The 27326-nt window shown below is 39.5% G+C and overlaps 1 protein-coding gene and 1 pseudogene across 3 annotated transcripts in view; one reads left to right on the forward strand and one right to left on the reverse strand.

The window, feature by feature from the left end:
- Positions 1-5734: 5734 nt before the first annotated feature.
- Positions 5735-27326, forward strand: part of CHCHD3 (coiled-coil-helix-coiled-coil-helix domain containing 3) — a 276934-nt gene continuing 255342 nt past the window's right edge. For all 3 annotated transcript variants that reach the window (XM_011359541.2, XM_011359542.2, XM_023530310.1), the window contains exons 1-2: positions 5735-6027; positions 16867-16954. In XM_011359541.2, coding sequence (XP_011357843.1) covers positions 5947-6027; positions 16867-16954 — 169 coding nt within the window. In that variant the 5' untranslated portion in view covers positions 5735-5946. The remainder of the gene's footprint in view (positions 6028-16866; positions 16955-27326) is intronic.
- On the reverse strand, positions 8262-8377 carry LOC111739248 (annotated as a pseudogene).

Below are 27326 nucleotides of genomic sequence, written 5' to 3' on the forward strand. Positions count from 1 at the left end.
CCTATGCCTGAACACCTTGTAAATGGCCTCTTGCAGCATGTATTCTTTTGTGTCTGGCTTCTTTTGCTTAACCTCATGTCTGTGATATTCAGCCATGCTGTTGGGTGTACTTTATTCTTTTTCTTTGTAGTATAGCATTTCATTGCATGAATATCCTACAATTTATTTATACATTCTAAAAGCGATGGACACTTAGGGCTCTTGTGAATAAAGTTACAATGAATATTCCTGTATGTGTCTTTCAGTAGATATAGGCATTCATTTCTGTTGTGTCACAGTAGAATTGCTGGATCATTAGCTAGTGCACGATTAGCGAATACATTGATGAAGCCTCTAATATTCCCTTGGGGAAGGTATACTGATTCATGCCAGGACTGAGCCACCTCTGTGCTGGATGCCTGCATTGCCACCTCTGTGCACTATCTCTCCCCATCTCTGCTTAATAGTCATGTTTGCAGTCATTGCAATATCTCCTATTGGACATTGGAGCCCTGGCATGCAGGGCTTGCGAGGGCAGTTTCTCATGTGGGACCAGCATGAGGTGGTGGCCAAGTACTAGAATGAATGGCTGGAAGTCTGGAATCTCCCCAAGGAGAACATAGTGAAAACCTATTTTCTACCGTGAGTCTTGGGCAACTCACTCAGCCTCTCTAGATGTCAGCTCCTTTGTCCGAGAAATAATGAGGGAGATTAGATGATTGTTACAGTCACTTCTACTTGAAAGTCCTGTGATTCTGAATAAAAGAATTACATTGTCTAGTCTCTTGTTCCAGGCTGAGGGTTTGGATACACTGTGCTTTGGAATGTGTGAGTAAAACAGAGTTTCACTGGAGTTGAAATGCCCACAATGTGCCATCCTTGAGTGCCTCACTGAGGTGAGGCAAAGTGAAACCAAACAGGGCAACATACTCAGGGGAGGACCAGTTGTGTAGAATGTATACTTAGGGACATTTCTACACTATTAGCATCAATAAACAGGCATTTATCTGCCTGTCCAACATCATAGCAGAAGTGCTCATGTAACTTTGATGCATTTCAAGCATTTGTTATTTAGAAGTAAAGAAGCTAACAGCCTGTATTTGAGAAATCACTCAAGATCTATGACAGGTAGATATTGTTAAAGGGTTATGGGAATGTCCCTGTGCTCTCAAATAAAAATGTTTTGAAAATTCATCAAGGCCAGAGAGATGACAGATGGAATGTTTGTGCCTGTTTAAGGATCGGAGATGAGGAATGAGCCTCTTCTGACTTGGGCTCTGGTTGTCAGAGGTGATCACTCCAAATCTAACATGAAGAAAATCAAAGGTTCCAGGAGCTGGGCTGGGTTGACCTCTTGTCCTCCGGCAGACTATTCCCAACTCACTGGCATCCCTCCTTCCCTGCCCTGATACCAACACTCAGGATTTTAGCCACTATATTCTGACGGAGATAGAGTATGGAGAAAAGAAATGAGGTGTCAGGGGGGGAAAAAAAACCCATAAAAATGCAAAAAATATAACAGAAGAATGTCTAGGAAATGGCAGAGAATGGCCTTTTAGAAACCTGCTATAAATTTGTTGAGACTTTACTTTAGAATAAGGTTTATGCCACAGATACCAGCAAATCTTGGCGCATTGCCAAGTTATAACCCATATGTAAAATTCTTTTCAGCTATATGGTGTTAGGTGATGTCTGTGAAGTAGAATAGTCACCAGAGCCCATCCCGTGACATGATGTGGCACAGCATACACAATTTATTGTGAACAAGAAATGAAGATAAGAAAGGGTACTATTAAGTGGAAGTCATAGGTGGAGGCTCCTGAAATATGGGAGAACCCTGATTAATGATTTTACTAGGTTCATGGACAGTGCAGTGATCAGTTTTGCTTGAACAGTGATGGGATGCTAAAGGGAGACCATGTGATTGGTGTGCTACTACTATAGATACTTTCAAAGACACAGAGACACATCGTTATATGGTATTCATGAATGCCTTATAATTATTGCTGATTTATTTATGCCATTCTGGGGTTTTTAATGTCTTCAAATATGCTGCCCAATATCCTTGTATTCAAAATATGTCAAATAAGCACATTTGCACATGTACACACACACACACACACACACGCACACACACACAGAACTACTGTTTAAGAGCTTCGTTGTTTTTATATAATTCTTAATTGATGGAGAAAGCTTTAAGGCCAATGTCCCGTTATGGCTTGTCGAATAAGTTTTAGTCTATATATTCAGAATGACTTAGTATTGATTGTCTGCACCACATAAGAAGCACTTTTCAGTGATTTTAATTGGTTTTTTATAAGTATGGCAGCTATATGTCCTAGATTTTCTAGGATGATCTTGATTTCAAGGACCAATATAATTGTCTCTAAAGTACATAAATTATAGTCAGAGCATGTGTTCCAATTTTAACTCACATAACATGATCATTATATTTAGATTATATTTCAGCACAGGTCATGGAATCTGAGCACTCCACGGTGCAGTTGAAATGTTTCTGAGACAAGCTGGGGAGAGAGCTATGATGATCAACACATTGATTAGCCTTTCTGTCTGGGGACCAGGAACAGGTCTCTCTCCCTGATTCCTCATCATTCCAGGTCATGTTCTTTCTGTTTTTATCCCTCCTTTTCACCCATCACTTCCTCCACTCTTAATTAGTATATCAGGGACAGTCAAATGATGTACAGAGAAAAGTGATAGAAGAGGCATCACCAGGATTTTGCCTTCTGCAACTTTTCTTTTAAAGTTGGAAATGAAAAATCAGAAATATAGTGAAAACCCTCTTCCTACCTTGAGACTTCTGGAATTGTTTGTTAGTGTGATTTGGAAGTCCAAGTGGGTTTTTTTCAGGGGAGGCAGCCATTATTGATGATTGAGATTTGACAGCAAAAGTATTTGCTTGTTTGTTTACAGCATTAATTCCAATGGTTTAACATGGTGGGAAAGCAAGAAATCGCTCAGGGTGAAGGAGTTGGAGGATAATATTGCTTGATGGCCAAGCTAAGATTTGTAAAGAATCACACGACTGCTCAGTTCTCTGCTCTGCATCAAAGGGAACTGTTGACATCCATTCGTTTTACTTACAGTGCTGGTTTCTTGGCTGGAAGGAAATATCGTGTTGTATTATCGTTGTAGATATTTGCTTTGGCCTCACCTGATTAGGAAGATTCTCTGGTAAGCTTGCTGAGTGCCCCAGAACCTAGGAAGTATAGAACAGCTGAACTTCAGGAAGACGAGGCAACTCAATAGAGCAGGCCATTACAAAAACTACAGTTGGAAGGCCTTTCTGAATTCTAGGCAATTCTAGAAGCTTCTGGAGTTGTGGGTCTTCACTCCAGTGCTCTGTTACTTGTAGGACTATGCAAATTTTTGAAGGTCTGTTTTATTCTAGTTTCTTTTTACTTCATTGGCTTGTTTTTCAGTACCTTGAAGCTTCTCACATTTTCTTTTCTTTTTTGTCCCTAAAAAAACCCTATTATTGACTTTATTAAATGATAAATAAAATTTATCATGTTTGGATAGCTATACATTCATTAAAAGCTTTATCGATATGTAATTTATATAACATACAGTTTATTCATTTTAAGTGTACAATTCAATGAGTGTTAGTATATTTACTGAGTTGTACAACCATCATCACCATAATCTAATTTCAGAATATTTTTATCAATCCCTGAAAAATAAACCTTGTACCAACTAGAAAAATTCCCCACCTTACCCTCTCCCTGCCCTTGGAAAACCTAATCTACTTTCATTTTCTATGATTAGATCTGCCTATTCTGAACATTTTATTTAAATGGAATCATACAACATGTAGTCTTCTGTGTCTGACTTCTTTCTCTTGGCATAATGTTCTCGAGGTTCATCCATATTGTAGCACCTGTGAGTACTTTATTCCTTTTTATTGCTGAATAATACTCCATTGTCTGGATATACTACATCTTGTTTACTCAGTTATCAGTTAATGAACATTCAACTTGCTTTTACACTATTATAAATAAAATTGTTTTCCTAATTTCATTTTAGTATGTTAATTGCTAGCTCGTAGAAATACAATTAATTCTTACATGTTGATCTTGTGTCCTGTAACCAACAACCAACATATAACACTCTGTTAGTTTTAGATGTACAACATAATGATTGCATATTTGTATATATTGTGAAATGATCACCACAATAAGTATAGCTAACATCTGTCTATATACATAGTTTCAAACTTCTTTTTCTTGTGATGAGGATGTTCAAGACCCACTATAGCTAAAAATACTGTATTGCATATCTAAAGTATTTTTAGATTACTTGATGAGACCACTTACATGTTTCTGTATCATAAAAAGTGAAGGTACCAAAGTACTTTTTCATGATTAGCCTTCATCATATTTATTTGGGTGAATAAACTCATTTAATATTCTAAGTAGATAAACATAGTCAAGACAACTTTTGGTTCCTTTGTCTCTGTACTCTCTCCAAGTAACTTTTTTAAATTGGTTTTTTTGGTAAGAATTTATTGAGCATCTGTTTTATGTAGAACCTCCAATACCTGCTATAATATTGTGGTAATAAGTGAGGAGGGTGTGCTTGGGGAGGAGCAGTCCCAAAGAAACAAGACATGCTTCCTGGGATCTTTAGTTCCCTAGAGAAGGAAGGTTAAATACATATATGTTGAAAAGAATAAAATGACATGTAATAAATTCAGTACTCTGACCTGGGATACAGAGACAAAAAAACTCATGGCCTCTGCCCGAAAGATTCATATAGTAATAAATCAGCACATAATTGGAGCTCAAAAATGTTACTGCAGTTTTGTAGATACTTTTGGAGTAACAGGATGCCATGCTGTGTTGTGCCTGGCTCCTTTTTAATGTTAAAAGGTACTGAAGATAGTAGCACCATTAGCCTAATTTCTAAAGAAAATATACATGCCTCTGTAAGACTAAGGTCATATGGCTAAACTTACATGTCAGAAAAATTAGCAAAAAAAAAAAAAAAAATTGTTTTTAACTGTGCCTGTAGATAACTTAAAAGTTATCTACTAATCTTGTAGAGGTGAAATAGAAACTTTCCAAAATACATCTTCTCAACTTTGATGTAGTTTTAATTCCTCCATTAATTTATGCCATCTTTGGCAATCACTTAACTTTTTTGTCTTATCGGTATTACTGGCTAATTAGCTTCCATGCGTGAAGTGGAAGGAGACACAAAAAAGTATTGGGCATGCTTGGTGCAAATACTTTATTTTCTACTTGTTTTCTTATATGCAGATTTGAAAACCATAATATTTAGAAATCTTACTTTGCAAAAATAAATTAAACAGTACATACATAGTTCATGGGATAAAGCCAAAGGCCAAATAGAAAGTTTTTTTTTATTTTATAGGAAAGTGCATCTTCTCATTAAACTGAGTTCCTTTAGGAGAGAGGCTCTTTCAACTCATTAGCCTAAATTTCTAGAATACAATCTTCAAAGCATGTCTTGTAAGAAAAATGAACTCCCCAGCAAGCTGCCCTGTTAGTCTTTCCTGCAGTCAAGACCACAACTCCCAGAATTCCACTCTCCCCTCGCGTTCACAGATTAAAAGCGAGAAAGTCCCAGCACCCTTGGCGCGCGATTCAGACTACAATTCCCACTATACCCAGGGGCTCCGGAAACCTTGTCAAATACCACTTGTTGCCATAGCATCCGGGTCCCGGCCAACCAATCCAGGCGCCCCTAAGGAGTAGAGGCGGGCTGTTCGTATCTCTCACCAACCCCAGGCACCTTCTTGTGGAGCGTGACCGGAGGAGGTGGGAGCTCCGGACCGAAGCCTTCTCCTTGCTTCTTGGGGTCGTGGCCTTGCCCTCACTGTGCGAGGGAAGCGTGCGGGCACGTCCACGCGCGTCTATGCGCGTGGGGCCTGAAGTGATCGTGGGTCCACGCTAGGTCTCTGCGGGGACAGAAGAAGCCATGGGCGGGACCGCCAGCACACGCCGGGTCACCTTCGAGGCGGACGAGAATGAGAACATCACCGTGGTGAAGGGCATCCGGGTGAGTGACAGTGGGCGGGCGGAGGGCCAGCGCTCGGACTCGGACCCCAAACTTATGACCTTCCTGGGACCTGCTCAGCCTGATTTTCCCCATCCTGGCCCCCAGTGTTTTCCGGCCCGAAGCCGAGTTTTCCGGCCCGAAGCCGAGTTTTCTGCAAAGAAGCTTGAAGTTTCAAGACTTCGGACGTTCATTCAAAGATATTTCCTGCTTGAGTGCCAAGTGTTGAGCACTGCTTGGCGCGTGGGGGTTGCCAGGTTGATTTAGACCCTCCAAAGGCTTACAGTCTAGTCTCGGCTATATTACTCACTAGTTATGGGACTTTATTTGAAACCCCTGCCTCATTGTGCCTATCTGTGAAATGGGGCCTGTCTTACTCCTCCTAGGTTCAAGACCCAAAATCCTGCTTTTGCGCTGCTCACATCACCTCTCTTGGGGTGATTTGGCATTTTAAGGAACACTTTATTAGCTCTCTGTCATTTAGTACTCTTCTCATACCATCCATTCCTCCAATACACACAGCCTGAATTACTGACTTTTGTGGCCTGCCTCAGGTGACTACTTGCTTCTCCCTGCTCACTTTCACTTGATATCTGTTCTTTCCCAGGCACCTCCTTTGTGGCCCTCTGTGCCTAAGTTTTGGACTAGGCCAGTTGCTTCAGGACTTATGTCTGCCAGCCTGCGAGGGCCTCAAATAGGGTTGTATTTTTGCAGACCACTGGAAATAATGCAGTCAGTTCCAACCAAGACATTGTAGAGAATTTTTAAATGCCACCTGCATGTACTTGATACATAAACTGAAAACTTGATTTTTCTCTAGGCGGTCAGTATCCCAGCACTGACTTCATTAACAAACTCTGCAGCACCTGAATTTGGAACTTCACATTTTTGGAAGTATGCTTGAATCTAGTAAATAATGCATTTTGACTTTAGAAAGTTTTATAGTTTATATTTTCTTTATCTGTTATTATACAACCAGCATAAGTAAATTATATATGTAAATAATTTTTAGCATTTGTTGCTAGGAAATAAAACTTCTTAAATATTTAAGTGTTTTAAAACTTTTTACTCTGAAACTGTTACCTTGAGAAGAATTTATTAAAGTTTTCTTTGTAGAAACTCAGACTGTTGAACTTCATTTTTGGTCTGTGACCAGCATTTCTTTATATTAATTAGTGGTTGTAGCACAGTATGTAATAAAATGTCTGAGGCTGCATTTTTTGCGTTGTTGTGGTTTAGTTGGTACTCTTTGGAGTAAAATAAAAATAACCATAAACGCTTGAGTTTTTTTTGCAGAGATTTGTTTAATCTTGCCGTTAGGCTTTGCATGTTTCAAACTAGAGGGTGAAAAAGAAAAATGAGAAAGCAAAGTAAGTTTTGGGCAAGAAGTCATTGCCTAGAAAAATGTATAAATCCATGTTCTCATACTCTAATACAGAAACAGTGATGACAGCAAACAAAATTAAAAGAGACTTTAGCCACAGCACAGAGATGCATATGAAATATTAGATAAGGTTAAATAGGATACTAGGGTTGGATATTAGATTAAAATGGAAAGATTTGTTATAAAACTATTTTTTAAAAACTCTTTTTTTTTTTTTTTTAAACCAAAGAAGGTATGTCCTTTGGCCACTCAACATAATGGAAATATTCTTTATTTTTTTCTTTCTCATAGTGTGTGATCGATATTGTTAAAATTCCCACACACAGCATGCTCATTTTGACCTCTGTACTTTGCTTTTCTTCAGTATGTGCCCTTCACCTGGAATGTCCTTGCAATGTTCTCTGTTGCTTCAGATTTTTTTTCAAGGGCGATTTGCAATTTCTCTGGGCTTTGGTTTTCTCATCTGCAAAATAATGGCACTTGAGTATATCACTAATTCTAATATTTTCCAGTTCTGAAATTCTGCGAGTGTAGTGGCATTGAAAGTTTCTCGTAGTCTAACTCAGCCCATTGCAGTTTCCTCTAAAAATGGCATGCTTTTGAATTGTTGAGTACTTAATGGGTCATTTTGACTTCTTTGAGGTCATGAACATCAACCTGGAGTTAAATAGACCTCAGTTTAAGACTGGGCATTTACCAGCCTGAAGCCTTGGACAGGTCACTTCTCTGATCATATTTCCTTATCCTTAAAGCGGAATGCCATCACTTCTCTTGATTGTGGTGAGAAAATGAGATAAGGTATTTAAAACACATGGCACATGTAGATTTTTTTTTTTAAATTTATTATTATTTATGCCTACAGCACCTGGTTTTCCTAGGTGGTCTCCCATCCAAGTACTAACCAGGCCCGACCCTGCTTAGCTTCCGAGATCAGACATCGGGCTTGTTCAGGGTGGCATGGCCATAGACCATGGACCGTGGCTCCTCTGGGGCGCGAACACAGGACCTTCTGTGTGTAAAGCGGATGTGCTAACCGCTATACTATGGAACCACGTCCACAATGTAGATTTTGAATAAAAGGCAGCTGTTATTTTAGGGTTCCTTCTACATCTAATATTCTAAGATTCTTTAGAAGTGCTGTGTAGTGGAGTGGAAAGAGCATGTGCTTCACAACCTAGCAGACCTGGGTTTGGTCCTGGCTCTGCTCTCACTGGTAGCCCTGGACAAGTCACTTTTGACTGCTTCCCTGTTCAGTATATCTGGATAATGCAGTTTACTTGTGATAATTATGTATCCAGCACTACTTGAGAGAATTCAACATAATGTATGTAAGCATCTAGCACAGTGTCTAGTACATTGAGAGCATTTGTATTTATGTGAGTAATAGCTGTTATTAGAGCTGTTCAAGGGAATGGATAAGTAAACTTACATGACTGCAAAACAATAGATGAAAATAAGAGCATTTTGTGCTCCCACAGGCATACCTAAAGGGGTGTGGATTGGGAAATGGGAGTCCTGAGTTCTGCAACTGATAGCTGGTGAGATTTTTGTCTAGTGTTTTTTTTTAGATATTTTCAGCTCATCTTTATATTTTACTTAGCTTGAAACCATCATCTTGTTCCTGGGGAAGGATAAGCAACACTCTCAGTATCATAAGTGAGCCCACTCTTTTCAGCTCAGTTGATTAAAATGTGATGCCGATGAGGCCCAAACTTCAGTGTTGAATTGCAGGTAGGTGATTTAGCCCTACTAAAGAAAACTTTCCAAATTTCCCAATGATGACATAACAATTAAGTCATCACTCGTAAGAAATGAGAGTGTACCAACAATCGAACAGACTGAACCACTACTGGAAAACCAATTCTGTGTTTCACTGATAAGGATAGTAATTTTATCTTCATTTATCTTAATATACAAAGAGTAACATTTAGTAAGCAACATAAGGCTTTCAGGAAGTAGGCTGTGTTTATTACGTTTTTCCAGATTTTTCTTGCTAAGGTCCTCAATAGCTAGCAATGAAAGGATCTACTTAAAATTAAAGTTTAAAGTTTGTTTTCACCTACTAAGCATTATTCTCGTGGTATTTGTAGGGTCTTATTTTTTTCTTTTACCCTTAGCAATTGATAGCTTTTACCCCACTTCCATCAAATAACCTGTATTCTTACACCTGTTGCCAGCTTTGACTCTGAAACAACTCATGGGTTGGATAAAAGGCCACTCTCTTGTCTTGCCTTCTTCTCCAAGTCTAAAATAAATTTCTTGTGATAGAAAGACCAACCGTTTTCATTATTCATATTACATGTGCTTAATAGGATTTATTTGAGCACCTGCTGTGCCTGCTTGGAAAGTATGCCTTCCACAAGTTTATCTGAAACATCAAAGCTGTGAGTGAACTCTTCCAGAGCAAATGTCAATTTCAATCAGTATCATTTTCAAAGTAATATTTATCACGCTTTCCAGGCATAAGCTAATCTTTGCACTGGCCTTGAAGTTGCAAGCTGAAATTCACTGAAGACAGTTGTGGTACTATGGATGCTTATATGAAACACAGCTAGTACCTTGGGAAGCATTGGGAGTTGAGAGCTCCTAAATGGAGAGATTATCTAGTGTGGGATGTTGAGGATAAATCTAGTCAGTCACGGAGAGTGTTGAGGAATGTTGTTCAGGTAATTCAGTTAACTGGTAGGTGATTGGTCCCTTTGCACTTTAGATTTTAGGAATCCTTGGTTATAGTATCATGTTAAGCTTTCTAAATTTTATACAGACAGAAGTTCATGTTTTTTGCTAGTAACATGCAAAGAAATGCAGCTGACAAACTACAAACATAAGCTAAAAATTACATTACATATGTATTGTAATTTATATGACATTTCCCCTTTCCCATGCATAAGTATGTGGGAGTAATATCTTCCAAATAATATTGGCAATTTTTGGAGCCTGTATCTGTAAATGGTATTTGAAAAGAAAACCAACACTCACAGAGAAAATGACCTATCCTACATGGAAGGAGGACCAAGTGAGAAAAATGGATGCAAGTCCTTTAATCAATTTAATAAGACACATCTGGAAGTGGATGAGAAAAACTTATGGAGGTGAGGGTCCAAATCGTTTCTGTCTCATGTGGTTCTAACTTTATATCTTCGAGAAAAACGTAAAGTGAGTTCTCTTTTTGCTCTATTCTTTGGAAGTAGAATATTTTTGTTCATCTCACTCAGTTTCCTGTTTCACAGAAAATACTGAATTCTGGGTCAGTGGGTCATGTGTTTATGCCACTTTTAGATCAGACCAACCAAGGAGTTTGGGAAGAGATGAGTGGGGGGACTATAGATGACACACATTTTTTTCCTCTTCTCTGGAGCACATGTTGGTGTGGTGAGCAGTACACACCAAAAACTGGCAAACCCCATTTACTTAGATTTATCTGTCTGTAGGAGCCATAGAGAATAAGGTGGATAATCAAAAATCAGTGGGCTGAATTCTGCTCTGTTGGCAGGCCCGCTTCTCTTGGTTCTCTCTTATGTTAGAACCAAGTGGTTCTTAAGTTCTATTCGTTGATGGAAGTAAATCTGTAAGGCACGGACCCTGCTCAGAACAATATACTAAGCAGATAGTTTTGCGTGTAGTTGAGGAATTAATCCATAGATTCCTGAATCCATGAACATCGGGGCATAATTCTAGCATTAATGTGTGTGTGGGTATATTGCACTTGGTATTTGCCTTGAAGGAGATTCCAGAGATGTTGGGAAACCAGCTGTAGTAGCTATAGATCTTTAGATAGAAAAAAAAAAAAAACTTTATAAGAAGTCCCCTGTTTACAGAAAGATGTTTCCTAAAGAAGTTGCTTCTTACATAGAAGCTGCTTATCTAGCTCTTGTGGTAGCTTACGTTGTACTTTTGACCCCTTTTGGGGGTCATTTTGCATCACAAAGAGGAGTTCTACTGTTACAGATTGTGTGTATAACCCTGGCCAGCATCTCTAAATCTTGTCAGCTGCTTTACAAGTGAGTACCACAGTTCACAGAGGAGATCAGGTGAGTCTGAACTTATTACTGCAGCTAGCTGGAAGGTCAACTCAGCAGGTATTAACTTGAGGTACGAAGGATAGCAAGGCTTTTGCCTTGTATCAACATAGCTGTGAATGGACTGGAGAGAGTAAATCGTGCTTAGGGTAAGCAGAGTCACAGTGGTAGGCTGCCAGGGGCACTCCTGTGGAAGAGCCTGAGGATGCACTTATGAATGATTGTAAGAAAAAAAAAAGGTGGGCTCTAATAAGGCAACCTTACAATGTATTTATCAACTCAAAAAATGAATTGTGCTCCTCGGAGGACGAGCTTATAAATTTACTGAAATAACAGCCACAGCCCACATTGTGAAATGTTTTGAATCGATGTTAGAATTTGACATTAAGTAGCAAGTTTTGAGGCATCAGATAAGCCACAAAAATAAATTAAAAACAAAAAACAATTAGTGATTAGGTTGAAAGAGACTTTGCACTTTTACTACCTGCAGAGTATAGATAGGAATAAATGAGCAACTCACATTCTCCTATCAGGACTTACGCAGCTGTTCCTGGCGATGACTGTAGGCCTGGTCTTCACGCAGCAAGTACAGGAAGAAGATCAGTACAGACTCGGGCTGAGCTGATGAGAGTGAGCCAAGATGAACGATCAGTTGAAGTCCCAATGGCTGGAGCTGTGTTAGTAGTAACTCTGCCAAATATTTGTGTCGCACGTTACAGTTCTCAGCGCACCTATAATCCTTCCAATAAGTCCAGGGGTAGGTATTACTTTGTTTTCAGATGAGGAAAGTGAGGTCCTCGAGGTGACTTCCCTAAGATTAAAAAGCTAGTAGGTGGCCAGTGCTTTTTCCTCTATTCTGGGACAGCTTTTTGTTTTAAGGAGTAAAAGTAACTTACTCTTGAGACTGATTTAGGGATAAGAAGGGCTTTTTGTAGTACTCATTTTGAAAGTAGCAGTAGATAATGAATTTTGGTGAGAAGTAGATGAAGTGGGATTTAGAAGTAAGTGCTAATAATCTTTCACCTGTACTGGATTGTCTCCAGTACAGGTGAAAGATTATTAGCAAACACATTCACTTCTGATTAGGTTAAGTGTGCGTGTGTGTGTGTGTGTGTGTGTGTGTGTGTGTGTGTGTGTGTGTAATAATGTAGTTCGGTGACTTTGGCCTGAAATATAGAAATATAAATTAAAATATAAAATAATATTTGTCAAATTAGCTTTATGCGTATTAGCTTTAAACAAAAATTAGATATGTAATGTGCATAGTGTGTAATACATAGTATATGTGATATGTTAACATAAAATATAGCTATATTACTATGGTATATAAATATGTATATAGTGAATGAACTTTTTATATATTATATAGCAATTAAAATATCTTTAAGAGTCTAAAACTTAATAAGGCTCATTTTATCTCAAGAGGAAGTGATGCCATTTTTATTTTCTGAAGTGGGATTGAAGGAGTGTATTGCTTAGTATGGAGAAAGCACAGAGCTAGAGGTCGGGGGTTACTGCAGGTGGTCCTGGTGTTATCAGTAACGACATTACTTAGGATCTCTTTTTCTCACCTGTAAATGGAGAGGATTGAGTCAGCCTTAAAGGGTTTTCCCTAAGCCGTATCTCAGCTTTGTAGATGAGTTTCAGCAGCAGTGTCAGTGGCTGTCAGTTGAAGAAGGGGCACCTGGCCCTGGCATTTTCAGATCGTCTCTCGGCACTCTCCTTTTTAAGAAGCTCCACTTCTCTGCCAAGAAAAGAGTCATGGATTTTTCCTTCAAATCCCAACTATTGAGCTGCGATCTTTCCCTTGACTGTCTCACCTCCCTCCGTCCTAGTTTGGGTCTTGAGATATAGGTAACTGTTCATCCTGAGATGTGCCAACTGTTTCGTTCACTGATATATCCCAAGGGCCTAGTAAGTATTTTTCGAATGAATGACTCATGAATATATAGGAACTCACAATTTTGTGGAAAGGCAGAAAGGCAACTACTTGTTCTGCCATTGGAGTGCCATATTGGAGAAGTGTGCAAGGTGCAGTGGGGCACAAGGAAGGTACCTTTGGGTGGGCAGAGTTGGGATGGAATGGCGAGCTGGTTTGGTGAGAGAAGGCTTTAGGATATTTGAACTGGATTTTGAAAGGTGATTCCCTCCCAGTGGGCCAGGGGAAAAGACAACGCAGGCGTGGGCAAAGGCATAGAGATGGCAGCAAACAAGTAGCGGGTATGGCTCGAGAACAGGGCATGAAGTATTAAGGAGAAAGCTATGGAAGTTGAGGTTGGTGCGTTAGGCTGTAACCAGATGATGAGGAAGTCTTGAATGCCAGGCAAAGAAATTTGGACTTTCCCAGCAGAAGATAACGATTGAAGGTTTTGAAGCAGAGAGAAATGTAATCAGATTTTCATTTTAGAAGGATTATTGGTGGTGCCATGAATTTGGACAGGGGAAGTGAGTAGGGAGAAGAGATGATGGATTCAATAAATGTTTAGGGGTTGAAGAAGTCATGGCTAAGAGAACGAGGGAGAGAGGAATCGAGGACTGTCCTATGTTTCGATTTAGGAAGCTGGATGGAAATGGTGTCCTTAATGAGATAAGGCAGGCAAGAGGAAGAAGAGGTTTTTAGGAAACATGAATTTTATTTGGGACATGTTTGGTTTGAGGTGCTTGTGGTCTGAAGGGGAGGTGTCCATTAGGCAGTTTAATGTACAGGTTTGCCTTTTGGGATACAGGTCTTGGGCTGGAGATAATGGATTTAGAATTCGTTATCAACAGCAGTTAAAAATCAAGGGAGTGGATGGGAGCACCAACAAGAGCATTAGAGTGAGAAGAAAGTAAAGACAAAGAACAGAATGGGGGGCCCTCTTGCATTTAAGGGTAGGCCAGGGAGGGGATGCCTGCAAAAGAGATGACATGTGGCCGAGTCTGAGGACAACTGGGACAGTGGGATGTCAGGAAGCCCAGGGAGGGGTTTCTAGAAGAGGAGAGTGACCACAGGTGTTAGATATTAAGGGAAATCCACATAAATTAGGTTCTTTATAAACATAAATGTAAAAGATAATTATTTATATAAATGTAAACAAAAGTTTATTAACACGGTCACTGGTGACCTTTACCAGAACACTTTCGCTGCTGTATTGGGTTACAAGCCTGATATTGGTAAGTTAAGAGGAAATTGGAAGACGGACCTTGAGGATTCAGGAGGTGGGTCACCCAGTTACTCGACCCTGAAACCTGGACGTCCTTGATGACTTCTGCTTCACCCCCACATCTGGTCAGACACTGAGTCTGGCATGAAAGGGGGTGCCTGAGTGCGACCTTGAGACTTGGACTTTCTGGGTTTGAATCCTGGCCTCATTACTGATAAACTGCGAAACTCAAGGCGAGGTATTCAGTCTGGCTGTGCTTCGGGTTCCTCTCCTATGCGTGGAGATAATAAAAGTATCTACAGATTGTTAAGGGTTTAAATGAGTAAAGTGTTTAGTGTAGTGCAGTGCCTGGCATGTAATAAGCACTCAGTGATTGGTAGCTGTGTTGAATCCTAAGTATCTTTTGGATGTGTTCTCCCTGTATTTCTGTAATAGATTTTTTAGGACAGGTTTATTGTGGCATAATTTACATACATAAAATTCATCTGTTTTCTGTATACAACACTTTCTAATAAATTTACTAAGTTGTGCAGCCATCACCACAATCCAGTTTGAGAGCATTTTCATCACCCAGGTAAGCTCTCATGACCACTTACAGTTAATCCCCACTCCCACCCAGACCCTGGGCAACCACTTATCATCTACTTCCTGTCTAGATAGAGTTGCCTTTTCTGGGCAGTTCATATAAATGGGATTATACAATATGAGGCCTTTTTTTTTGTCTGGCTTCCTTCACTTTAATTGTTTTTTAGGTTTATATATGTTGTACCATATATCAGAACTTCATTTCTTTCTCTTGCTGAATTGTATTCCATGGTATGGGTATATAATATTTGTTTATCCATTCACCAGTAGATGGACATTAGTTTGTTTCCACTCTTGCTATTAGGAATAATGCCGCTGTGAACATTCCTGTGCACATTTGTGTGGACATATGCTTAATGGCTTCTTAATTGGTCCTTTAGCTTCCTTCGGGGTCCTCCTGCTTCTGTGCTTGTCCGTCCTCCTTCAGTCTGTTCTGTATACTGTAACTAGAGTGACTTTTTTAAAAAGTAAGTTGGATTGTGTTATTACCGTGCTTAAAATCCATCAGTAGTGCCCAGGATCAAGTTCAAACTCCTTAATTTGGAAGGGCTTACTAAGAGTACTCAAAATCTAAAGTCTTATTTCTCTCCCCACCTTCTCTTGCACTAAGCCTCCTCTCCAGCTTCCTACTTCTGCCATTCTTTTATTCTTTCATATCATTTCTTTCATTTATTTAACCCTTCATTCAACTAACCAGGCTTATTGAGGCTCTGGGGATATAATCGTAGACAGGACAGCCGCATCCTTGCTTTCATGGAGCTTTCTTTCTAGTGTGAAAGGGAGACAGTAAACAAGAAAGCATCAGATAGTGAGTGGTAAGGGCTATAAAGAAAAGAAAAAAGGATGATATGATAGAATTGTGGGACTGATAACTCTTAATCTCCAGACCTAAGTATTTCCTCAGAGCCTCTGCCCTATTGCCAACTGCTTACTTGTTATCTCTCTTGATATCTATTTAATAGTGGCAAGGCCTGTTTCTCATCTCTTTCTTCATGCATGTCCTTTTTGGAATACTCTGGTCCTACTCTTCCTAACTTCCGTTCATCCTTCCCAGCCCCGTGCCCAGCCCCACTCCCGAAGCCAAGCTAGGTGCCCTGCCTGTTATGCTTTCTGTGCACTTCATCGCAGGCTGGCTGACGTGAGTAGTGCCCTTCGCATTATATTTAAATGCCTGAGGATTGTCAGTTTCTTCTACTCCACTGTAAGCAACGTGACGATTGTTGAATACCTGAAGTCTAGCCTACTTCCTGGCACGTAGTTGGTACATAATAAAATCTGTTGAAGGACTGATTGTGGTTAGTCTTGAGGGAGGGTGGGATACCACTTCCTTTGAGACTGGAAGGAAGGAAGGAGTTAAGGCCTGTTGCATGCATGAATTAATTTGTAGAATTAGCGGAGGAAAGTCGAAGGAGTTCTGATGGCTTACATTTTCTCAGAGATTACAATTTAGTGCACAGTATAAAATGAGGAGAAGAGTTATTTATAATGAGCAATTAGAGCATTAGAAGAAATAAAGGAGTAGTGCTGAGGGGAGCATCTTGAAATCTCAAAGATGTTCGTACTCGTTTTTAGTGTTTTAGCTATTAGATTTAGCCTAATTTCTTTAGGCCATTTGTTATACATGTTGATATGGATGATTAAATTACTTGGATGCTATTGCACTGTTTTCTTGTTCTTTATAATTGATTATATTTTGATGTTGCTTTTTCAGCTTTCAGAAAATGTGATTGATCGTATGAAGGAAACCTCTCCATCTGGCTCGAAGTCTCAGCGGTATTCTGGTGCTTATGGTGCCTCAGGTATTTCAGAATTTTAATTTTAGATTTTTTAGTGGAAATATAAGTGGTAAAAATTCACTCGATAGTCAAGTTCCTCTACACGTCTATCTTTTGATATTAGGATGTTTGACTTTTTATAGGGAGTATTAGAAATTAGGATCAGGGTTTCTTTTAATACGTTTTGCACTAAAATTAGAATTAATGTCCTTTCAAACAGTTTTTGGAAATTTTTTTTCTCATCCAGCTCCTGAATCTTCTGTTAGGTTTTAGAAGGTTACTTCATATCTTTTTTGTGTAAAGTGGATTACTTATAGGGATATTAGAAATTGAGGAGTAAATATTTATAAAAAAAAAACATTGAACTTAGAAAATATTGATTTACTGGTTCTAAATTGTGACCGATCTGCAATGATTTTATTTTCTGTTTCTTCTAAGATTATAAACAGTTTATTCCTTCACAGTTTTAATTATCGATGAAATTATGGTGTTAAATGAAATCTATAGAGAATTATTAAGCCTCATTTTATCTGTGGATTCTGCAGGATAAGAGACTATTTCTCTTTCTTTTCTTCTCTCCTACCTAATTCATTTATTCATCCAGCTAATATTTACTAAGTGCCGGCTATGTGCCTGGCGCTATTCTTGTCATTGCCCAATTTGATGAATGAACATGCTGTCTGTTGGTGAAATAGCAATAAGAAAATAGTCAGTATGATTAACTTTGGGCTAAATGAGAATTTTCTGTGTTTATTAGAAAAGGATATTGTGTGGTAAATCTGGCTACAGACTGAAATACACTGAGAAAGATGAGATGCTGCCCAGATGCCATTCACGTCTGCAGTTGTGATCTTACTAAACATTAACTCAGTAGCCACAGAGTGAGCTTTTGGTATGTTTAGAGCAGAAGGTACCCAGTAAATAAGAAATAGTTCTTGTCCTTTTGCAATTTCTTGTTTAGTAGGAGCCACAAGAAGTATCCATAGTTCATTAACTTTAGAAAGTGGCCACTCCCTTCCTGCTGGAAACCCTTTCTCTGGCTTTTGGGCGGTACTCTTGGTTTTTCTCCTGTCATACTTGCATCCTCAGAATCCTCTTCTGTGCTGATTTCTGCTAAGTAATCTCATCTAATTTTATACCTTTTGAATCATTATGTAGACACTGTGACTCCCAAAATTATGTCTCCAGCCCTCATCTCTCTCTGAAACTCGACTTAGACAGCTGCCTACATGAAAATCTCCACTTAGAAATCTTCAAATGAATGTAGCCAAAACAGATCTTTTTCTTCTCCAGAGTTGCTTCTGCTCTCCATCTTTCCCAGTAAAAGGCACAAGCAGTCAAACCCCAAACCTGGGATTTGCTGGTGTTCCTATTTCCTTATTCCTTACATTAGGCCATTAGCCATTCTTGTTAAGTCCATCTCTAAAACATGTCTGGATATGTTCTTTCACGTCTTTCTTCACTGCTGCAAATGCCAATCCAGAGAACCAGCATCTTTTTACCTTGTCTTCTGCAGAAGCCTATTAACTGGCTCCCTGTTTCCACTCCCTACTTCCTTACGCTTTGCCATGCACATGGAAGCCTCAGCAATTAAAAAAAAAAAAAAAAAGAAAAGTTTGTGTCATGTCCCAGTGGCGGATTTCTGTGGTACATAGAATATAATTTGAACTGCTTTCCTTAGACTCCAAGATAGACCATGACTGGTTCTTTCTGCTTTTCCAACGTCATCCTTTAATATATAGATATTTTTAAAATCGGAATTTGATCTAAATATGATTTGTTTTAGGTAGATTTCTTTTTTACCTACCCTGTTAAAGAGATAGGATGATGATGATGAAGAAGATGGTGAAATAATGAAGATATAGTGATAAATAATACTTAAATAGTGTTTATTATGTGCCACATACTCTGCTAAATCCTTTGTATGTCTCGTTTAGTCCTTATTTACCTTACGAAGCAGGTATTGTTATTACCCCATTTTACGCAGAAGGAAACCGAGACTTGACGTGATTAGTTCTCTTGCCCATAGTCACACAGCTGGTAAGTAACGGAGGTGATAGTTGAATTCAAGTGACTGCAGAGAAAATGCTGTTAACCACTCTATTTTATTATAATTTGAAAGACACCTTGCTTCGTTCGTAGAAAGCATGTGACGGAAACTAGGTGGGGGGAAAGCACTGCCTGTCAGAGATGCTCTGCTTGAGTTCGGGAAAGAACCTTCTGTCGTCTGTAAGTGACCGTTGGTTCTTCTAGCTTTTTCCCATGTTGGCTCTCGGATGAGAGTGAGTCGAAGGAGAGAAAGCGTTTTCCTTCTTGGGCTGTCTTCTTCAACCCTCTGAGAGATGGGTGCGGGTAGAGAGGCTTTCTATAAATAGTGCTCACAGTATGGCCCGCAGCGCTCAACACTGGCATTGTGATGAACTCTGGCCGTACTGAGGATCCCGTCCCGTCCCTTTTCTGCATTTGACGTGACTGGTGAACTCTTCGGTCTGTGACGAGCCTGGGCACTGAGAACGCTTTGCATGCCACCTGGTGCTTTGATGGTCACAATCGAGCTATGCTCTCTAACTGGGAGCCACCAGTCATACGTGGCCTTAAGATTTAAATTAAAATGAAATAAAATAAAAATCTCAGCTCCTCAGTTGCACTAGTCACATTCAGTGCTCAGTAACCACATGTGGCTAGTGGCTGCCATATTGGATAACGCAGACATAGGACATTTTTATCATCGCTGTACATCTCTAGTCTAGACTGTATCAGTGCTTGGCATCGTGCGCTTCATTGGATGATTTTAATGATATGGTAACTGAGGTTAGGGAGCTAGATGGCCCTGTGTGTTTGTGAATCCTGTTTCCTGCCTTTTCCACATCCCTGGATTGTGGGTAAATGGCGACATCAGGGAGCGTTTCCCTGAGCTATACTATTTTCACCTCAGTCTGTGGCACAGCTTCCTAACCTGTGTGTTACCGGTGTACTAGAGGTATCAATTCCTTAGACTCAGAGTAGCTGGGGCACACCTGTGTACCGTCATGTGCCGTACAGATTCAATCTGCACCCTGATGTGAGAAAGGCTCAACGAGGCTAATAGCATAGGTTCTTGGAATATAATATTTCCCTTACCCATTCCAACCCAACCCAAGAAAAGAGCAAAGATTTGACATGCTGTTTTGAAATGTTCCTTTAGGTTAAGAAAGCAGTTAGACTATGTGCAAATTAACAAAGATTTATTCTTCCTAAAATTTAAAAAAGATGTGTATGAAAATAGAAAGCCTCAAAGTTTATGTTCTTTTATGCATTTGTTTTATTTGGGGGTTTTGTTAGTACTCAATAATAGATTTCTTAAGATTTATAATAAAGATGTGTTATGAAATAATTTTTCAAGTCTATAAAAATATATTGATAAAAATGTCACCAGCCTTTTCTACATTTCTCAGTGTCAACCGAATTATATATTAAATGTGAGTTGAATTTTTAATATTTATTAAAATGCTTTATTCCTCACAGGACTGTAATTCCTATGAGCCCTAGGCTATTCATATGTGTGAATATAGGGCAGCGTATTTGATGGACTGAGAGTCCCAGGATTTTTGTATATAGAAAGTAAATGTTGTCATATGTATAGTTTTGAGAATATAATTTATTCTGTAAGAAAGTGAGTTCCTTTAAAGACTTTACTGAAACTGGTTTTCACAAACCTTGAACTAGATCAATGACTCGTTGCAATAAGTATTTGCATGTAAAGCTGTTAGGCAAAATAATATACTATGTGACATGCAGCAGATTGTAATGCCACTTTAATAAATGAATGTGCTCTAAAGAAATTAACTGTGTCCTTGCTGCCTCAAATTCTTTGCTATGAAATGTGTTATCTCATCCGTATTGGTTTGCTTTTATACTAGGACATTTTTTTTAAAAGCCTGACATAAGGGGATATCATTGCACATACCTATAAACTTACCTTTTCATTAACATCTTGCATCTTTTGATTTTTAAAAATTCATGTTGACTATTGTTTTCTTCCTTTCCACTCCGATCCTTTAGTTTTTCTGGCTTATAGTGAGGTCAGACGTCTCATGTTTGACTCCACCTCACGCTGAGGACACTCTGTCCCGGAATCAGTATGAAAGACCAGGGAGGAGATGATATTAGGAGGCCACTAGCAAGTTTCTCTGTAAATTTCTTTGTGATTTGCCAGTTTGTGTCCAGTATATCACTGATATCACTAAGTATTTGGCATTCTTAACAAATTGCAGGAAACCAGTTTAAGCAGGAAATAGCACAACTCAAACTAAATAGCCAATTTAGGGAAACAGATTCCTCTATATGTTCTATGTATTTCTTTTCCCCAGAATCTGGCCTTCCTAGTTATTTTTAAGCAGTGTTTTAGGGCTCATTTAGACATAACACTGTAGGGGGAGTTCACAGTAAACAAGCTGTGCTTGTTCCTTTGACTTGAGTTACAAGAACTGAAGGGAGTTAGTTACAGTATCTCAGTGTCCAACTTTTAATATATGAAGCTTTGTGGATGCCACTATCTCAATTCTGCACTTTTCTTGTGTGCTGTAATTGATAATTTGCCTGAAAGTTCCTAAAAGGAAGAAATTTATATACACTATTTAAATAAAATTCTCTAGTCAGTATAGTTCGTTCTTAAAACGAAATCCATAAACAGTCTACAAGTAATGAATGGTTGAACTCACTGTTCTATCAGTTAACAGGTGTTAGCATGGTAGCGATCTTTGACTTCAAGGAACTATTATTGTGGTCAAAGCATATTTACCTTTATAGTGTGGTAAGTAAGTTTAGTACCTGCTCATGATATTTTTGAGTGGGTGAATGAATATGTAAATGGATAGAATATATGAGAGGCATAGCAAGTGTTTTAGGAATTTAGACAATGAAGGTCAAGCAAGTAGACTTGAGCCAGACCTTGAGGATAAGAGGGGTGGGGCATGTTGCTGTCGAAGCTGTTCCTGGCAGAGTTAGCACACAGATCAGATTAATTCAGATAAAGGGTTTCTCTGTAAATGTTGGGGTCTCATGGGTAGCGAAGTTAAAGAGTTATCCTGTAGGGCCTAGCAACCTACTGAGCAGCTCTATTTAATTTTAAGATGCAAGTTTAGAAAGTTGCATTAGTTGCTACTTTTCAAATAAAATCAGACATTAATAACATTTTTATGGCTGAAAATGCAGTGCTGATTTTCTCATTGATATTTTTATATTTAACAAACCAATCTAAATGGTAAGAATGTTTTCCACCATAGCACTAAATAAAACCATTTTCATTTTTATGAAAAAAAGTTAGCCCCATAAGCATTTTTATTTGTCCTCAATTGGCCCTGTAGTAAAAAAAAAAAAAAAAAAAAGGAAAGAAAAAGCAGCCCTCTGCTCGAGGCAGTATAGGGGTACATCAGACCACTTCTGAGCAGGGAAGGTGAAATGATGCAGGTGGGCTCGTGGAAGGGTAATAGACAGTCCAAGTTGGAATTTGACATAGGGAAGACGGCAGCTACATGGTCAAGGCGGAAGAAGCAAAAGCAGAGGAGGATTTGGGTGGATTTGGTAACTAGGCCTATGTGGCTACTTAGTGGCGGTCCTTGGCTCACTCTTCAGTCCTCCTTCCCCTGGCCTAGGGCACTTTCCTTGTGCCACTTGATTCATCATTCTTTGTGTTATATTTATTTTTGAGAAACCAGCACATATTTAAACTCAATTAATTTTGAAATTTAGAAGAGAGCATAGAAAATTTAAAAAAATGGGACAGCAAATTGTCGACAGCACTGTATATTCTATGGTATTTTGGGCTGACGAAAGTGGAGTCATGCAGAAGAGAAAAGGCTGTAGCGGTGGAGGAAAGGAGTTGTGGGGAGAGAAGCTTAGGAGGTTTCGAAGGGTTCGTGAGCCACACCTTTCAGTAGTTTTCTGTGACTTGGAACTTCTGCCCTTTGATTTCTTTGTTAACTGATTGGCCACTGGCCTTAGATGCTTATTAAATCTTCAGAGGCCCCTGCACTGTGACTACTGTAGTGGAATTTACTTTGCGTTAGTGCTTCCAAGTGGCATGAAATCAAGTGGGTGAGAAATTCCCTTCTTGTTCCTAAATTTCTGGAAAGAACCAGCTGTTCCGTGAGGTGCATGGCATACTTAGATCAGAAATATAGTAATGCCATGTAGTCGCAGTATGCAGGGGCCGGAAAGAAGCAACTTCAGTGACCGTGGGGTAAAAAGAGAGAAGCTGTATTAACCCACCCATTTTTGGCCACAGTAGATTTTGGACACTAAAGTAAATTGTGGGATAGCAGATTGTGTTTTCTAATAGAACTGTTACTATGGAGCATAACAGTTAAGTCATGGATATGATATATCATAAGCCACAAAGAGAAAACAACTATAAATTTTATAATCATGTTTCAAGGTTTATAAAATAAAATATCAGACCCTGGTTATATAAGTAGCTTTAACGATTATACAGTACAAGACATATATAAAAATACTATTTTTGATGCCAGTTATAAATTACACACTTGATTAACAATATTTTTGCCTTTCTTGGAACTTGATAGAATTTGAGGACATCATCTGGATGGCCCAGATCTCTTAAAATAAATTGCCCAAGAGTTTTAAATGTATGTCGTTCCTACTGCAAGCAGAGGTTTTCAGAATCAATCCATTGACCCTTCCAGCTGTCAACCAAATAATAGGTTATTGTTGTCGATGATGATGTTTTCCTTGTTAAAAAAAAACATTTAAAAAAGTAGGGTCTGACTAGCATTTCATTTCTTTCCTTTACCCTTTTCTGTCTCCCGCAGTTTATTTAGAATTATTCCTACTATGCTCTCTGTATTAGGCCAAATCTGTCCTACCTGGGAATAATAAGTGCTTTTAGGTCCCCCTTTTACACCCGTTCTTCCCCCAGGGCCACTTGACACTTTGTTGACAGCTGTCATGGTACTTGAGTATTCTTTGAAAAGCCTTGGGAACCCATGGGATCATTATGGTAAGGTTCTTCAGACTTTTTCACAGGATTGCTGTGACATGCTTAAGAGAATATTCTGGTTTTGCATGCCCTGGTTCCCCTGACTGCATGGTTAATTGAAATATAGGTTTTAATTGGCCAGCATCAAAAGACTGGAGCTTGAAATTATGGTATAGGCCAGTAATGATAACCATCTCCTTGCTTTAGGCATCAGGTGGTTAGAACATCTCACAGATTGTATGATGAGGCTATAGGTAGCCCGCTGCTGAAAGCCAGGGTGTTGACTTTGTTGGCGGAGGGGGACTTATTTACTTTGTCAGATAAAGGAATGCTCTGCTCCTCACTTCATGTCCCCTTTCTCTTTTCTGGTTTTATTTTATTCTTTGCTGGTCCGCCCCCATTGTGTTAACAGCCATGAGAGAGACACCCTCGGGCCTTGCTCTGTATCTGATGAGTAGTAGCAAGGCTCTGCATTTTCATTTTTCTGTTTTCAAGTTTTATAATTTCTCCCACGCCTGGTGTCATTGCCCTAGTCTGGCCACCAGCACCTGTCTCCTGCCTTGTTCTAACAGTCTCTAGCTTGGGATCCCTGCCTGCAGTTTTCTATTCCCCATTCTATCCTCACTGCAGCCCTAATAGTCTTTCCAAAGCGTGAAACTGATCATGTCATTCTTCCGTTTAAAGCTTGAGAGTCTCCAGACCCTTCGTCTCAGGGTGACGAAATTTCTCGTACATAGCCAACGAAGTCCTACACATCTATCTCCTACTTCGGTCTCCTACGTCATCTCCGAACCCATCTCTCTCATGTTGAACTCGCTTATATAGTCCTACTGAAGTTCTTGAGTGTCCTCGAACGTGTCCTTTTTGGGTCTTGTTCTTTTCTGTCTGAAAACGTTCTCCACCTGTCCACCCCAGCTCCACCCCCGCCTCTTCTCCTACCTGTCTTATCTGGCTCATTCTTTCTCATTGTCCTTATCACTGCCTGGAAATCACCCACCCCAGGAAGTTTTTCCTGGACTCCCCGTGTGGTCCCATAGCACCCTGTGTGTACTTTTCCTGTCATTTATCACATTTATTGCCCATTTACTCTCCCTTCTCCCTCAGATTCCTCATTTGTCCTCTGCAGACCTCCTTTTATGTTACTTCCTTCTGCACTTCTGCTTGCCTTGGTGTTGACCTCTCTTTGCTGAGTCCTCCGTCTGTCTTTGCTGTAGGTAAACGTTGACCTGTTGAGGTCAGATGATTAAGCAAAGTGGGATTAAAGAAAGTCTCAGTGGGCCGAGGCATTTACCATCCCCCATCATCTTCTGAGGACTCCCCACATCAGACCTTTTTGAAGACTCTCCTTTTCTTGTGTCACTAATTCTACAGTACTGATCCTGGTAGCACATGCTTCATTATAGTGCAATTGCACATTTAATTGTCTTTCCTAATAGGTTATGAGCCTTTGAGGGTGGGTACTATTACTCATCTTGACCCTCAACCACAGTGAGTATGTTATAATATTAGGTACTCAATAGACGTTTATGGAATGAAGGCGCTAAAGCAAATCAACTCATGAAGCCTGATATGTATAAGTGCATGTGTCAGCGAGAGGCAAGGAGGAGGGATCTTTCTCTTAAATTTGTTCCATTGGGCATGGGTGTGAGGTGCGTGGTGCCCATACAGTGCTTTGCCAGTGTCCAGTCTTAACCATAGCAAACCCAGTGAAGCCCTGTTGTAAGAGACTTTTTCTTCAGCACTGTCTTGTAAAAATTACAAGTGTGTGGAAGTAGTAGCCAGGGAGGGAGTGGGGCTCCGATTTGCAAACATTGATGTGGAGATTTGTGTCCCACTCCTAGATACTTTGCTTAGAAAAGAAGTCAAGTCTGTGTAGTCTTGCCAAGTCTGGGGGAGTGTTGAAGCAATTTAGGATTTTTCCATCCAGGATCTTCCGCTCTCAATCCTTGTTACCCTCCTCACTTTCCTTCTCCTTTGGGTCAGAGTTAATTTGACGTTGTTAGTCCCTTTGCCCTGGAATTTTAGGGTAGGAGGGTTGGGTTAGGTTAGGTTAGGGTGTCTGGGCCTAGGGCTCCGACTTGGAATAATAGCTGCTTAGCTCTGGCCACCTCCCCTAGGAGTGCCCCTGCTGTCCTGTAGAGTACACCTCCTCCTCACCATCTCCTCTCCCAGGCGGCCGGCTGTTCCCCTGGATCTCAATATCTGACCCAAGCATATGCTTTTTCTTCCTGAAAGGATCTGTCTCTGCTCTCACTCACTTACTTCCTCAAGTCCCTGGGGCCAGCTCTTTGAAGCCTGGGAGTTTTGGCGCCTGGAAGCTCAGGGACTTTGAGGGTTGGTTCAGCTTCTGTTTAGGGATTCGAAGGAACACCCGCTGCTCCTGTCACCTGAGCTCGGAGACCAGGGAGCTGGTGCCCGGTGTGTTCAGACCATACGTAAATAGCTAAGATTAACTAACAATGATTTTCAAAAAACCTTTTAAGAATGTGGCGTAGCTTATCTGGGCGTTTACCCTGTGCACCCCATTTTCACCTTATTGCCATGTGCTACAGTAATGATAATGCATACAGCTCTTTCAGATTGGTTTTGGCAGTTACACTGAATTCTTCAGATAAAATTAGTCTTGCTGTTGACCTAACAGTCATGTCATGACTTTTAAAAATAAGGTAAAACATCGATTGCTATATGTCATTTTTGAGGATGGGCCCAAAGAATGATATGAAAATCAGTTACTGTAATTGGGATAGATTTGATTTAAATAAAAAATATTAAAGCAGTATTTAAGATTGACATTTCCCCCAAAACATTTTTATTGTTTTACTAATGCCACCAGCTGGGTTATGGATTCTGAATATCATCTTTATAATTATTTAAACAAGTTACTTTAACAAATTGTTGTTATTCTAACAAAATACCCCCAACAGCCCTCAGTTTATTTCTCTTCTCGAAACTCGTGCTTTTAGCAAAAAGAGTTGGCTTTAACCCTGCGTATGTGCACAGTTGTGGACCTGGTGAGGCTGATCAGCGGTTTTTTGTCTGCTAGGAAAAATGAGGTTGGCTGAAGCAGCGTTTGTTTAGTTTTATAGGACAATATAGACACCCATTGGGCACAGTGTTTTTCTTTAATTTTTCTAAATAACATGTTCACTTCTTTGGGAATCTCATGAGATTGATCCTATAAATTGCTTTTATGACATCTTTATAAAACTTACCGATAGCTTAATATTCTCTCTCAGAAACTTTTTAGAGTGCTTATTATAAGGTTATGGGATGTTATAATCCTCTTTTTGCGATTGTTTTTTCACCTTTGACATAGTCTAGCTTTTTAAATAAAAAATCTTTAAGAAAAAAACATGAACTGCATAATTAATAGTGTTTTTCAAGCCTGGTAAGCATGTAAATGATATATTGCTCCTTCTG

Source organism: Pteropus vampyrus, unplaced genomic scaffold, assembly GCF_000151845.1.
Source record: "Pteropus vampyrus isolate Shadow unplaced genomic scaffold, Pvam_2.0 Scaffold48, whole genome shotgun sequence".
Lineage (NCBI taxonomy): Eukaryota > Metazoa > Chordata > Mammalia > Chiroptera > Pteropodidae > Pteropus > Pteropus vampyrus.